The sequence below is a fragment of the Micropterus dolomieu genome, linkage group LG13 (assembly GCF_021292245.1).
Source record: "Micropterus dolomieu isolate WLL.071019.BEF.003 ecotype Adirondacks linkage group LG13, ASM2129224v1, whole genome shotgun sequence".
Classification (NCBI taxonomy): domain Eukaryota; kingdom Metazoa; phylum Chordata; class Actinopteri; order Centrarchiformes; family Centrarchidae; genus Micropterus; species Micropterus dolomieu.
The window spans coordinates 21,235,320-21,251,046 of NC_060162.1; the positions used below are offsets into that span (position 1 = coordinate 21,235,320).

The window sequence follows — 15,727 nt, forward strand, 5'->3', positions numbered from 1 at the left end:
ATGGACTGGCCCGCCTGTTCCCCAGACCTGAATCCAATTGAGCACATCTGGGACATCATGTCTCGCTCCATCCACCAACGCCACGTTGCACCACAGACAGTCCAGGAGTTGGCGACCATCCGCCACCTCATCAGGAGCATGCCCAGGCGTTGTAGGGAGGTCATGCAGGCACGTGGAGGCCACACACACTACTGAGCCAAATGACTTGTTTTAAGGACATTACATCAAAGATGGATCGGCCTGTAGTGTGGTTTTCCACTTTGATTTTGAGTGTGACTCCAAATCCAGACCTCCATGGGTTGATAAATTTGATTTACATTGATAATTTTTGTGTGATTTTGTTGTCAGCACATCCAACTATGTAAAGAAAGGAGTATTTAATGAGATTATTTCATTCATTCAGATCCGGGATGTGTTATTTTAGTGTTCCCTTTATTTTTTTGAGCAGTGTATTAAGTCAAGAAATAGTTAGAAATAAAGAGAGGGACAGACTTTAGGAATACAACCATGAGAGTAGTGCAACATAGATTTTTACCTGCAAGTAACTGACATGACCTCACATTGAGTCACTGAATGATTTGCAAATTGACATACTGCGAGGCATAGAAAAAAACATCCAGACTTAATGTGAAATTCGATTTTTTGTCCTTAAAGCACCAAATATGATCAGATAAAAGAAAGAAAGCAATTAACATAGACATGGGCATTGTGTATTTGCAAATAAGGTACACCAGAACCTCTTCTTTTCAAGACTAATATATTGCTTTCAGATGTGCATTGTTGAATTGGTTCCTACTTTTTGTATTGGTGCCAAGTATGGTATTTTTAGACTCGACGCTGGCATCTTGACACACACCACTGCTTGTTGATATACATCTACTCATCATGATACACCAATGTGTTATTTCCCACATGCATCAATACTCCTGAAAAGTGGACATTTATCACATTTGCTCCTCAGATAGGCACGTCCTGGTCTGAAGGGTTTATTTTGTCAGTCTTACACAAAAAACACTTAATGCATGTTTGTGTGCACAAAGGACCTATGCATTTCACTCCATGACAATCACCCCACCTTTCTTAACAATCACTCAAGTAGTTCAAAGGTACCAAAAGATGACAAGAAAGACAAAGTTCAGAGCTCAATACAAAACACAGTTCAACCACCAATGAATGACTCCTTCTCTCTGTTAAAATCTCCACAAGAATCCATATCAACAAAAAACTGCTCTTCTGGATCCCAGCATGCAAACAAAACATACTTTCAAGTTTTAATGCAAAAGCTTGCCAACAAAAATAAAACCAAGTGATGCCTCTTGCATCAAACATACATTCTCCGACAACACCGGAGTTACCTCCCATCATCCGGCCAGCGCGCAGCTGGCAATCTAACCAGCTGTCACTCTGGATGGACTGGTTGGTCTGAAACACCGACATAGATATTCCCTGAGCTGACTGGTGGTTGTGTGTGTGCGTGTGTGTGTGTGTGTGTGTGTGTTGTGTGTGACGTGGCGCGTGCCACATTAAGCTAACCTTTGCACATGTCTTTTTGTTGTGTGTTTTCCCTGTCTGCCAAAGTGGCGGATACTATTTTACCTGTCACTGCCAACAATTCACCAGCATGTGGCGGGTGCTAATTTCAGACCCTGCCGTCCACCATACCATTACTATTTCAGTTTTTAGTCAGGTGCATGCTACAGGTTTCAATTGAAGCAAATTAAATGATGCAACACACTTTGTTCTCAAGTGAGTAATTCAAAAGGCAAGTCTGGTCCTTGCCTACCCTGATCATCCCTTCTATAAAGACGATGATGTCTTTCCTTTAGGATGCAGCTTGGTCTAAAACATTACATAGTGGGCCAGTCTCCTGTCATTTAGTAGGGAGGCTGTTTTTTCTTCCCAGGGAATCTCTGCATGACACTTTACTTTGAACTTCACATTATGTCTGTGTCATAGAGATGCAAAAGAATCACCACATGAAAATACATCTGTATGGCTGTAAATGATCGGTGAATTATTGTTTCCCATGGCCTTGTGCTGTTTCCATCCCACCCTCATGCTCCCTTCACTGAGACTTGAACTCAAAACTCTCACTACAATTAAAGCAATGGTCCAGTAACTGTGATAAGAACAATTTCACATTGCTCAATATTCTCTCTGTGGTAAGAAACTGCATCTGCTAGGCTGTAATCGCCCTTTGGGAATGACGCTGAACTCCACTCGAATGAAAACACATGCATTTTTCCATGCAGATACTCTCATGCACAGAAACCCCCATAAAACAGACAGAAATGAGCACAGGCACGTGCATATACACTCTTAAATTCTGGTACGCACAAACACGCTCACGCATACAGATTCTTGTGATCCTAATTACAAAGATTAATATACATCTATCCAGTGCAAGTGTGTACATGTGGAAACACACAAAGTGTATCCATATTATATTAACAGATATTTAACACGTGCACAAATAGCACACTACAATAACTCTCCATCTCATCAAGTCCTAAAAGTCAGCTGGAAATTCTCAACAGGGAAACAGTCTGCCTGAGCAGGAAGACAATTTCAACCTGTTTGTTTCTTGTTTTTAGGATACTAGTACTAATTTGTGGGAAAATATTGATTTGTATTGCACATATACTGAAATAATGTCTCTACGCTGGAAGAAGTTTTAGTCGTTATATCGGTTTATCAGCCAAAAATGACTTGAGGAGATTGTTGGAGTTTTTTTGCAATGCATACACAGTACCCCACTGTATATATATGATATGAAATGGCAGACTGTACAAATACGATAGGGGGCTGTAAAGTACAAACGTTGAAATATTCATGATATAAGAGACATGAGAAGAGAAACAGATAAGGGAGGTGGACTTCTTCCTTTAATCTGCGTCCGCTTGGCCAACCCAGTTTAGCCTTTCATTAATTTATTTATCCCACATTTTATTCTCCGTTGTCCTTATGTCTGACATCCGTCATCCCCCCTCTCCCATCCGTCTCACTTATTCTCCCCCACCTCATCTTTTTTCCCTCTTTTTTTCTCTCTCCTCTTGTTGTCTTTCCTTCATCAGTATTCCTTCAATTTACTGTCACTCTTGTCTTCTACTACCAATGCACTGTATGTCTCTCTCTATCCATGTCAAAATGGTCTCTGTATGTTTGCCAGAAGTTACTCTCATCCCGCAAGAAAATCAGCTTGTGAGCTCCGAGCTGTGTGTGTGTGTGTGTGTGTGTGTGTGTGTGTGTATGTGTGTGTGATGCCAAATAGATTTACATAGATATACTGTTTGTATGTGATTGTGCATGTGAGTGGGAAATTTTCCATGCGTGCTCCTTTTATTTGTCTGAGTTTTCGTTGTTGTGTGGGTGTTTTTGAGCGACACCATTATCATGGCAACGGAAAAGCATAAGGCTGACACTGAACAAGAGTTTATGCAACTCAGTCTGACACTGAACGTCATGAAAGCTACACAGTGCCTCTGATTCGCTCCTTTTCACACACACCCCGCGTCTCCTTACCAGTCCTACCTCCTTGTTTCCATTTCACCACCTCATGCCACTCTGCCACTAGACACCACTTTTCCCTCTCTCAGCAATCCACGGTTTTACCATCACCCATCCATCCTTCCATCCATGCATTAAGCCAGCTATCTAACCATCCGTCCCTCCAGCCACCCATTTGTATCTATGGGCGCACATGATAAATGTTTAGACCTTGTTTGGGGAAAACATCCCATCTAAAGGACACTGCCTCAGACAGATCATTTATCAAACCCCATCCTTCTAACACACACACACACACACACACACACACACACACACACACACACACACACACACACACACACACACACACACACCCAGAGGACAGATTCAATCCTGTCACATATGAAAGTCATCATCATTTAGCTCTGCTGTCAAAATACATTAATTTCGAATAGTATTATTTACATTTACACAAACACACAGAGCTACATACTGTAGATCTGTTATGGGCTTACACTGTGCAGTGTGTTAGCTTTTTGTTCATTTCTGACAGAATCTAATAAGCATAAAAATATACAGTACATCCTTTGATATAAATCAGATTTTTGTTTTCATTCTATTAGCCATAAGGGAAGTAAAAACAAAACCTTCAAGAGAATAAGAAAAGGGGGCAAAGACAGTAGAGGAAAATATAAAAAGACAGACAGAAAACAAGACCTAAATGGCGGGAGCTGCTCTTTCTGTTAAACACTAATATATAAACAGGTCTCATATATATCACCCATCAAAGAAAGTGTGTGTTCCCGAGATTGCAGTTGGGATTTTTCCCAACAATGTGTTGTGCTTTGGAGGTTTCACTATGGAGAGGTGAATGAAGATGAATGGTGCCACTGCCCTCTCCTTTGCCTCTATTGATTTCTATATCACTATGTCAATCCTTGGGCTGCCATACACACTCGCTAATCTTCCCTGAGATGTCAGGACACACAGATACACTGTATGGACCTCATCTTGGGGGCTTGTGTCTCACAGCCAATAAAGTTTTGATAGAATGAACATTGCAGTCACCAAATAAAACATGGAAGTCACCAAAGCTTGAACGTGAACACAGCAAGTAAGTAATTTTAAAAATAGTCCCTGCAAGCCTAACCATGTTGTATTGAATTGCTAATTTAAGCAAGTTTCATCATCTGCAAGTTGCTTTTACTTGTACTTGAACTAGGCAGGTTTATACCATCATAAACTTGCCTGGATGGGCAAAATGCATTGGTTGTCTGCCTAGGAAAAATTGTCAGCATAGGTTATCTTTAAAAAGTTCAAATAGCATCCAAAGATTGCCTTTTTTGAGGCATTTTTGAAAAATTTGTAAAAACTTTTTTAAAAATGTCCATCTGGTGATTTGAGTGAGAGACGGGTGATTCAATTTGAGGCTTTCTAACAAATGATTCACATAAGCAGGCAGCTGAGTGTTGAGCAGAAATAACTATTGTGAACTTACTGAGCAGCAGTACGAATATTATACAGTGCTCAATGTGCTGTAGCTTGCTGTTCTCATTGGATTTCATCATCTTTCATTTCTCCAGCTTTGTCAGAACTGACAACCTATTTCACTGTAGCATCTATAACAATTAATGCTATTTGTCTTTTGTCTTGTGGGTTTGATTATCTGACAAACCAGCACACGATTTAACAGCCACTTAGAAGTCCTGGATGTCAGGCTTTGTTATACATTCAAAGCTTTAAAAGTTAGACCACATTTAATCAGTTGATCCAAATAAAATCTCTACATCAAATTACAGACTGTATGTATAATAATTGTATACAGCCAAGCAAACAGACCTTTTTTTCTTTTAAACGGCATTGCCAGAGCTAAATTATCATAAAATGATGCATTGGCAGGGTGACAGTATCTCAGGTCGAGTCATGGTATAGGGTAGGGCTTGTTGTTGAACCCTAGTTCCTCCTAACTGCATGTTAAAGTGTCCCTCAGCAAGGCAGTGAAAATTCATCCATTGCATTATCTATACCCACTTAACCTGTGCAGGTTCATGGGGGAGGCTACAGGTACAGAATTTTAGTGTTTTTTTTTACCAACTGTTAGAAGTGGCTGAATGAAAGGGAGATGAGATAACATGGTATATGGTACAGTATATTAAGTTTTGATTAAATAAGGTAAAATAAGTTTCATTTCTTCATGTATCTCCAGAAAGAGCCGAGAAAAACATGTTGGAACATGACAAGAGCTGTTTTACAGCTCAGGAAGAAGAATTCAGATTCAAATGTTATCTTTCATGACGTGTTCATGTTTGACTTTTTTGATATGCCGGCATGACAGCCTAAACCACCAGAGCTAATGTGGCGACACCTCCACTGCTGTGTTGTTGAAGCTAACGCAAGGTTTTTAAGGGCGCAAGGTCTAGTTCGGGATTTTCGATCGGCTGGAGGGTTTAGCTTCCTTTTAGAGTAATTGCTGCTGTGGCGATTTGGGCTTCACAGAGGGAAATACTGTCTGAGAAATTACCCCTGTATTTGGCGTTTCCGTGCGTGAATGCATGTGTGTGTGTGTGAGTGTGTTCTCAAATGGGAGGAATGTGCGGCGGAAAAATGGGAGCTGTCAGTCAACCTAATGAGACCAACCTTCTCAGTGCGCACACACACATACACACAGAGAGCGCCATCAGGCCAGTGGAAGTGCCATATAATTGGGTTTCCTTTCCAGGACAACAGACATGCTCACTGGATTAGATCTGACCATCGACGCCAATTCTGTCTATGTCTCCCTCTCTCTGCTTTTCCTTCTGTCTTTTGCTTTTTTTTTTGTCTTTTTTTTGCATCTCTGTTTTTTTCTCTCTTTTCTCAGCCTCTTCATTTTCCCCTCTTCTCCGTCTTCTAGTGTCTTTCTTTATGTGTCTTTCTTTATATGTTTTTCCTCAGTACTCCCTACTGTTGTGCTTATTTCATTGTCCTTTCCACATCCACCTACACATTGGTTCTTTATGCCATAACATATGTGTCTATATATGATAGCAAATATTATTCCCCTGATGCTAGCTATAATTAAATCATTTAACATAATTTTATTGGACTTATTGGACCCCTAGTATGACCTGGATAATCAGTCAACTGTGTCACTTGGAGTGCATTCCTTTCTTTTTATCTCCACAACATCACTGTAAATGTATGTCTATAGCAGATAAGATGAGATGAAACTTTATTGATTCCAGTAGGAAAGTTATTTGAGGTTTTTGCAACAATAAACGTACAAGATAGAAAATGCTGCAAGCCAGATGAGGGGTGGAACAATTAAAGAAGGTACAAGACAAAGGTGTAAGGGGGCATGAGACAAAAGAGAGAGACAGAGAGGGAAAAAAAGGAAAGGAGGGGAAAAAGGAAAAAAAAGATGTGTGAAAAGTAAAGGGTCAGTTCTTTTTCTCCCAGTTCCTTATGCAATCCCTAAGGAATGTTCACATCTCCTCTCTCTGCCCCTCACATTGTCTGGATTTGTGTAGAGGCTCTTGGGGAGTGTGTGCATGTGTGTCTGTATTCTAGCGTTAAGTGGTGTGTGTTTGGGTTTTTTTCTTGTTAAATGTTCTATCTTGGCCCCTGCATCAGAATATTTTGAAATAAGCCATTGTTGCTAGCTAAGCTAGGTGCATCTGTAATTCACGTTAACTGTCATTTTAACAGGGCTGACCATTTTGTCTAGCGAACAACAGTCTTAAACTAAATGTACTCACCAGAGAAAGTGAACAGTCAACTCCTAATAAGCTTTTTCAACGGCGCTGGTTAACTTTACACAGTGCCGTGGATATGAGTCACTCTGGCCTGGCAATTGAAACCATAAACTCATTAGGAAAGTGTTTACTGAGGTAATTATTCAGCTGAGAAGTAGGATCATTTTATCATTATTTCTAATAGAGACAGACTTCTTTTTGCAGCTAGAAGAGTCGCCCCCTAGTGGCCGTTCAATAGAATGCAGGTTCCACGTTCGCATCAGTTTGCTGACCAGAAGCTTCCCGCTTGGTTTATATACGGTACATGAAGCTTGTAGATATACGTTATATATTGTGTCAAGATATATATAGTCCACAGTATATTGACATTTATTTTCCATATGAAGTTCACTGACGCAGAGAACTGTTGCTCTCTTGACCTTACTGTCATGGCTGACCTCCCACAGATCCTTTGCTTGTACATGCCAAAAGACAGTCTATGGAAATAATAAGCTAAAAGTAGTTGAGGCAACATGACACTTCTTCACAACACCTGGAATGCACTGAGCAGCACAGTTTGGAGAGAACATCTGTTGTGACTCCTTTGCACATATCAGAGTGGATATGTGATGAACAAAGCATCACTCTTATGGAGCCTCAGGGTGTTCAGTATAAAATAAATAGTAATAAAATAAATTATGAGGTGAAGAAATTGTGTAAAACATTTTAAAATAAACTAATTTAAGAAAGAATTAAGCTCATTATTGTGAAATGTTATTCTTACTTTCATACAGAGTTTTTATTTCACAAAAAAAACTTTTTTTTTTAAGTTTGTTTTTATTTCATGCCACTTTTCACTGCCCTCTCACCATTCTGCCATTCACATTATTCACTCATTACATCTGTCTCTTTATCTTAACAGCTGCTATGACAGTTAACCAGTTAGCACAGCAATGCCAAAGTTATTCTGAATTAACTATATAGCTGCTGTAAATAAACACAGTACGCAGACACACTGACATAATCTTTTATTTATTTGTCTTAACAATAATACCACCTACCAAGCTTGCTAACTAGCTAGGCGGGTATTGATTTATTACTCAGCATCAAATGATCAAGTGTTAGCATTGTTAGCTAACTCGTGTGGGCTAGAGTAATCACAGAGATATACTAGTTTTTTGCCAGCGTTTGCTGCTGCCGTTAACACTGTCTCTTCACTTTGAAATAAGAAAAAAACTCTCAACACAACCTTACTAGCTAGCTGGCTAGCCTGGTAGCATGTGCAGCCTTGTTAAGCTAAATAAAGGGAGAGGTTTGGTTACTGTGTCTGTGTACTCTACTGTGTTTACTTACAGCGGCAGCAGCTAGCTGGTTGATCAGAATTGCTTTGGTAATGTTGTTGCCCTAACTCAGAGCAGCTTGCTGGCTAAATTTGATAGCAGTTGTTAAATCATGAGCCAAGTACAATGTTTATTCAACAGCTGCAGTCAAGGGTTAAGAATTAGGTTGGAGTGGTAGGGACATGTCTGTGTCCCCCTCACTTAGAGACACCTTTGCTCTGTTTGGGACTGTGTCTCTGTTCCAGGATGCTTCCCACTGAAGCGGCTGTGAGCTGCACTTAATCGGAGGTGGCACAGTTAACATTTGTGTGGATATGTGTTGACATTTAGTAAGTGTTTTCAGTTTGTTTTGGTTTTCCACCTCCAATGAAGAGCAGTACACTTGTCTCATCCAGTACAGTCCTAAACGGGGTTCTGTGTCTGTCAAACAGTCTGAAGGGGATATTACCACATCAGCAGAGCATTAACGCATTGCACAGCAGAGTATAGGGCAGGTAGGTTTTTGAAAATGATTAGCCTATGACTTCTCATTAGGCTACGACTTTGTTCTCAAAATGTCAGACAGAACAGATGTTTGTATATATGTTGATTTTGAATGTGCACAAAGTTAGGAGATAATTCATAGATTATTGATTTGAAAAGGTGCCACATGCACATTTAAAGTGGTTACTTCCCCAAACCTAAAACACAAGAGGAGGGAAGACTAAATCATGACTCAGCAGGGATGATATTACATGAGAAAAGATGAGCCACAGGAGAATACATGTTTGAAAGCAATCCAGAATGCTTGAGAGCCTTACTGAATTATATTCCATTATATTTTTATATTTTGAATTGTCACCTGCCGTTTCAATTTTGTGTTTCCACCATAAATTGATGCAGAAAGGGCAGCATTTGGTGCAGAACAAATTCCCAGAATGCAGGAAATGAGGTGTTTAACACTCGCTTAATATGTGTCCCCTCCAATGTTGAAACAAAACCCGCGCGCTTCCCCTGTGTGTTTGGTTTTTTTTTTACTGTAAAGCTGTTGAACTTTGGTTTAGGTAGGAAGCAACAATGAATTAGCATTGTCATGCATGTTCAGAGGGGTTAGAAAATTCATGTATGCTGCTTGTCTGTACGTCCCTGCAATAATGACAACAAGCAGGGATCTTGTGTTCAAACATTCATGCTCACATATGCTGTTTACAATGAACAGGCATATAGTGTTCATGCATGAAATGAGGATATTTCCCCACTGTGAGGACATTTAGTGATTATTACTTTCAAAATAGAACCATTTTGTGGTCAACCCATTTGAGTAGAGTCTTTATTATAATCATTATCATATTATATCTTGGGTTTAGTATATTTACACTGAGTCAATGGGACATGATTATGGTATGGTAAATATTTGGGTGTTAGGAGTGGCAATGTGTTGTGTGTGTGTTTGGATGAGTCACACTTTTTATGAACACTGCAAAAGTCTTTTCTTCTTTGCAGCTCTGAACAGCTTAGCATACAACATGTCAGTGCTGCAGACACATGTGTAACATAAATACACACACACACACACACACACACACAAACAGAGCAACAAGTAATATAGTACATCACTTCACCACCATTTACACAACACGCAGGCTTGGTCTTGCATTGTGAATGATCTGTGTTTTTTTTGGCAGCAATAGCAACACCCTCTCCAAAATGCATCTCCTCCTTCCATCTATCTATCCATCTCTCCTCTTCCCTTCAGCGTTCTCACTACCTCCCCCCTCTATCCCTCTAGTATGTGATATTAAGTGCTGCTTTCGCTGCACCCTGTTTAGCCACTTGGCAACGCAGCAGCACATCCATCTCTCTGGAAATGTTTATCTGCAAGCTGTTTACTCCATACACTCCTCCACACACACTCACATACATGTGTGCATGAACACTCACACGCACACGCACACACACAAGCACCAGTTCAGACATGTACTGACATGAATGTAAACAAACTTTTCCAACATGTTGTGCGTGTGTTTTCTTTTTTACATTCATATCAAATCCAAGCACATTCACACACAGAAACACACGCACACAAAATAGAAAGGCAATGCACAGATTTACAGGAACACACAGAATCAAACAAATGTATGTGTATGACTGAACTTTCACAAGCTTTCACACCATAAACATTAGTATGCAAACACACACACAAGAACACCCACATACATATTGGAGTGAGGAAGAAATGCTGATAGAAGCTGTGCTTGGATACGCTGGTTGGACTACATATAAACAGTGGAAGATTTTGCCTCAAAGGCTGTACACACGTCTGTTAACACACACGTACGTACACACTATATATATATATATATATATATACACACTAAAGCATATCCACACACTCAACACGAACATGGAACACGCACACATGCTTGGAAGACATTGTTGTTGCATTCCACTAATGAAATTAAGCTTGTAAATGTAGCGCTCGGCTAGTCAGATAAAGCCTGAATTTCCTTCCAAACACAGGGAGAGGGGGCGAGAGACAAAGACTTAGAGCCGATAGAGAGAGGCAGTGAAGTTTAAGGCAAAGTTGAAAACAGAGGGGTCAACAAACAGAGGGCGAGTAGGGAGAGAGAAATTACAGGAAGACAGAGGAAGCTGGGGATGTACAAGGGAGTTATTTGTCAGATCAACTCTGGATTTGCACATCCTGAAGAACTAAAAGGGAAACTCCATTTGGAGGCTTGGTTACGGCTGGTGGTTGGCAAAGATTAGATGGTGGTGTGACGGTTTTTTGATCAAATCACAAGACTGCTCTGAACAGCCCTGGAGATATCAAGAATATTTATTATGAGGACAATTCTTTAAATTCAGTTTTATTACAATATACTGTAGGTCTTATTTTTTGTAGTTTTGCCTATCATCTCCATCAGAAATCAAAGATGAACAGTAAAAGTATTACTCAAACCATCAGTTGTACATTCCTGTTTCAACATTACTGTGCTTGTGCAGCATGTTTGTTTACTGGGGGTTATTAAGGCCATTACAGGTGCTTTCTCACTCACTCTTAGTTTTATTTTTACTTATAAGTAGTTTTGAAAATCTGGCTAAACTGCCAGCTTGTTTACAACCTGTTTGATCATCTGACTGCTTGTTTCTAGCCGTTTTGCACTGTTCTTAGATCTCAGCAATTAACTTTGTGGGCACAGTATTATCATAACTAAACAATGGTCAAAGCCCGCAAAAAAGTCTCGAGGCGTGTGGAGGTTGTAAAATTGACTGTATCCTATGAGCTGGTAGTTGTCAAAAGACAATGACAAATGAGAAGAACAAATGTCAAGTCTCAGGCTACTGAAAAAAAAAAGTTAATAAAAATTATGTTATCCACTTCTTTTAAACCTTGGGGAACCTCTGAACCTCCAGATACTCAAAGGAATACAGTAAAAGCTGCCAACTGAGCTACCACTGAGTGGTTCTTTTCTTATAAAGCCCTGTTGGCCCACATCACTCCAGCTTAAAGGCTTTTCATTTCATTTATTTCGGTTTGGTCATTTACAGATCATTCAATCAAATCATTCAAAACATAAACACTATAGATGACCAGGTGCAGGCAGAAGCTAAAGCTTATTGTGCCTGCCCTTAGCTTTTAACTACAGTATACACACTGTGTTTTTGTGTTGACAGTATATCAGCGCAGGTTGCATTTGTGTGCATAGTGACATATACAGACTAACAATGAACTCAGATCGGTCTGTGATTTAGGGAGAGTTATTAGGATAATGTCAGGTAAATCGTCTCACCCGCACCAACAATTTCAGATTATCAAGAACACAATGAATCACCAATTTATTATCAAGAAGAAAAGAGTACTGCTGTTCTGTAGTTCTGTTGTGTTTGAAAATGTATTAACAAAAGGGAAATGTAGTAAATACACTGCTTAATACCAAATTTGAGTAATCAGTGTATGATGTATTGTATAGCCAACACAAATAAATAAACTACTTGTAATGTTAGTACAGTAAATTATTTCAAATAACTTCCAGCTCTAGATTCAGCCTGAATCACCTAGATGTGTGATGTGGTTGCACTGGTAGATTGCATAAGGCAATAGGCATGTCACTAAATCATTTAAGTTGACTTCAGGAGTAGAAAAGGCAGTGCCTTCCTTCTCTCTATTTTTCCTTCAGTCTGTCAGACACAGGCCAAAGGCAAACAAACACGCGCGCACACACACACACCACCAACCGTAAATTACAGAGCAGCAGCAAATCATTCTCTCAGCCAGTGACTCAAACATTTAGTTCATTCTCTGTTGCGCTCTGAAAATTAAAGTGTGCACAAAAAGCTTTCAAATGTTGGCATGCATTATATTGTGATATAAAATTATGTGGCATTGATTCCAAAGCTTTTTGGTATAATCATCAAATACACTTCTGGTATTTTGCATGCGAGTCTCAGTGTTGGTATGTGTGGAGTGGTGAGGCTGCAGGGGCATCGAGGTTCAATCAATTCAACACTGAAATGTAAAACACTGTGAGGATAAAGCAACAGACTTGACCTATGCACAAAATAATGATGAAAAGTGAGCTGTAAATAAATGAGCACTAAATATAAATTGCACTCTGTATCAGAATCTATCCACCATAAAACATTAAAGACTCAGGCTTGTGCTATACTGAGCACATCATTTATGGGTAGAAGGTTAGGACTTTGAGACCCAAAGTTGAAATAGGACCTCATAACTGACTTTTCTAGCTGGGAATAATTCATAATTTTGGAAGATTTCATATTGCTAGGACCACAGAACCCATTCAGATAGCTTCAAAAATGTCAGTTTCATTCCTAAAACCTCCAGTGGATCACTATATTTGAGCGTCACAACCCACGCGAAATGACTCGTTTCACTATCAAAATATGATCCATTTAGTCAATAACATGAAAAGTCTATAACAGCCGCACGTATATCATTTTACCCCCAAATAAGGTAGCTTTGTTAATATATTCCAAGAATAAAATAGACTTTACTTTTAAGTTATCTTAGTGTAACTCAATTAATTTTACTCAAGTGTGCTGCTCCCTGATCCAAACTGATCACCTGCTTCTCTTTTATTGGATGTTTAGGTGGAGCTGTCTGACAGCACCTCCCACATCATCACGGATGCCTATGCTGGGAAGGAATACATCATCCAGGTAACATCTCCTGTCTTGCCATTTCTACCTGACTTACAGTTTAAGACTTGCAATGCAATCAATGTCTAATTCTGTATTATCTACAAAAGCATTCGCGAACAATTATTTGGTAAAACTGTAGCCTCAAAATTGAGAAACAAACGGTTAACAAACGTAAAACTTTTTACAAAACCAACAAAATCAATAGATCCTCTTGTAAAGGGTTTCCTTTCCACCAAGTTATCAAAGTTTATCTGATGAACTAAAAATATACAGTAAATATGCCTTTTGATTTCATATTAGCTTACCAAAATATTTATATATTTTATAATATATATAAACGGACTACTTTCTAACTTCTTTCTACTATTCATCAGGTGGCTGCCAAGGACACAGAGATTGGAACATGGAGTGACTGGAGCGTTGCTGTCCACGCTACACCCTGGATTGAAGATCCTCTGCCGATCACTTCCACAACTGAAGTTGACTTTCCTACCGGTAGGTTACAGCCTCACTTAAAGCCTTTTCCTTTTATTCTTCCGTAAGGGTCTGTTACAGAGTTGGTGAGTTAAGTCAGCAATGCATAGGTTTAAAATTTAGATTCAAAAGTTATCAGTGTTTGGACCTGTACTGTCTGAGCTGCACATTCAGATTTCCGAAAACACCATCCACTCCACACCGGTTTATCTTGTGTTTATCATGTTGTTGTATGTGTCATACAATACATACAAAAATGTCTGACTGACTTTTGATGCCCTCCACAATGATTTTACATTCATGGCACAGCACCCAAGCAGTTTTGGGCCTCACCACCTAACCCCTATAACTGCAGGGAAAACACTGTTAATATGACCTCAGAATCATTGCTGATAGGATTATTAATGTTTGCCTTTTGTGTCTGTGTGTCAAACTGGACTAATTAGCTCATCTCAATCAGGTGTGTGTTCCCAACTGCAATAAAAAGTTGCCATGGTGATGGCAGGGTTGGAAATTAACTTTTTTGTATATCTGCCACTATGGCTGGTGGATTCCAAAATCTGCCAGCCACTCAATGTTTGTAACCAGCAGTGTGTAACAGCATGTGAAAAGTAATAAAACAAGATCTACAATATTTAAGCAATAGGCTTTTTTTTATTTGTTTAGAAGGTTATGTAACCGCTGTTCCTACGGTGGCACGTTACATACGTTAGTCAACTATAACTGACCACACGATCAAATGTTAGGCTGACTTTATGAATAGTTCATCGTGTTAAGAATGTTGCGCTACAGTCAGCCGGCAGCACAATCAGCACCCATCTAATGTGGGTGATTTTGTGTAGTGGCGGGTGCTAATTTCCAACCCTGGTGACGGTAACTGCTTTGTGATTCCAGGCTCTGTTAATTTCATAGAGATTTTAGCTGAGGCGCACCTCTCGTACTCCTGCTTCTAAGTGAAAGACTGGAACTCTTATCGTCTAAGTTAAGATAACCTAAGAGAGTGGAAACCCCACTGAAGGGGCTGTGTGAGATTTTGTGTGTAGTGTGTGAATTTCAGCAGGTTAGAAATGTCCCCGTTTCTCCCTCCCTCCTGAAAATTCCAGTCTCAGTTAAAATGAAAGTCTATGCGGCACTGCTGTCACTTTGAAGCAGACGGTTGCCAGCTGTGTGAGTCTGTTTGATTCGTACGTTTTGATGTATATGTTTAACAGAAGATTTTTAGAGGATTTCACAGCTCCTCCGCGCTATAGCGATGTCACCCACACAGCTGTGAACATACCGCCCCACACACAAATGCCAAAATTCTCAGAAGTTCTGAAAATTGCATGAATTTTGAACTGTGATTGTGTAAAAAGTATGAAAGCGATTTTAAAGTTGAATTATTGGCAGAAATTCCCAAGAGTTCTGGATGTTTTTGAACAAAGTTTGAATTGAGTTTATATGTGAATGTATGAATGAGTGGGAAGAGGTTGAAGATTTCTCATTGACTCCCATTATAACTTCACTTCAAACAAAGTTAATATTTAATAAGTTGAATAATACCCAGAATGTATGGAACATGATGTT

General features: G+C 39.5%; 1 protein-coding gene across 8 annotated transcripts in view; it reads left to right on the plus strand.

Annotated features, from left to right (window-relative positions):
• The window catches only part of cntfr (ciliary neurotrophic factor receptor), a 262,439-nt gene that overhangs the window by 235,928 nt on the left and 10,784 nt on the right, over positions 1-15,727 (plus strand). For all 8 annotated transcript variants that reach the window (XM_046067328.1, XM_046067327.1, XM_046067324.1 and 5 more), the window contains 2 exons: positions 13,637-13,705; positions 14,062-14,182. In XM_046067328.1, coding sequence (XP_045923284.1) covers positions 13,637-13,705; positions 14,062-14,182 — 190 coding nt within the window. The remainder of the gene's footprint in view (positions 1-13,636; positions 13,706-14,061; positions 14,183-15,727) is intronic.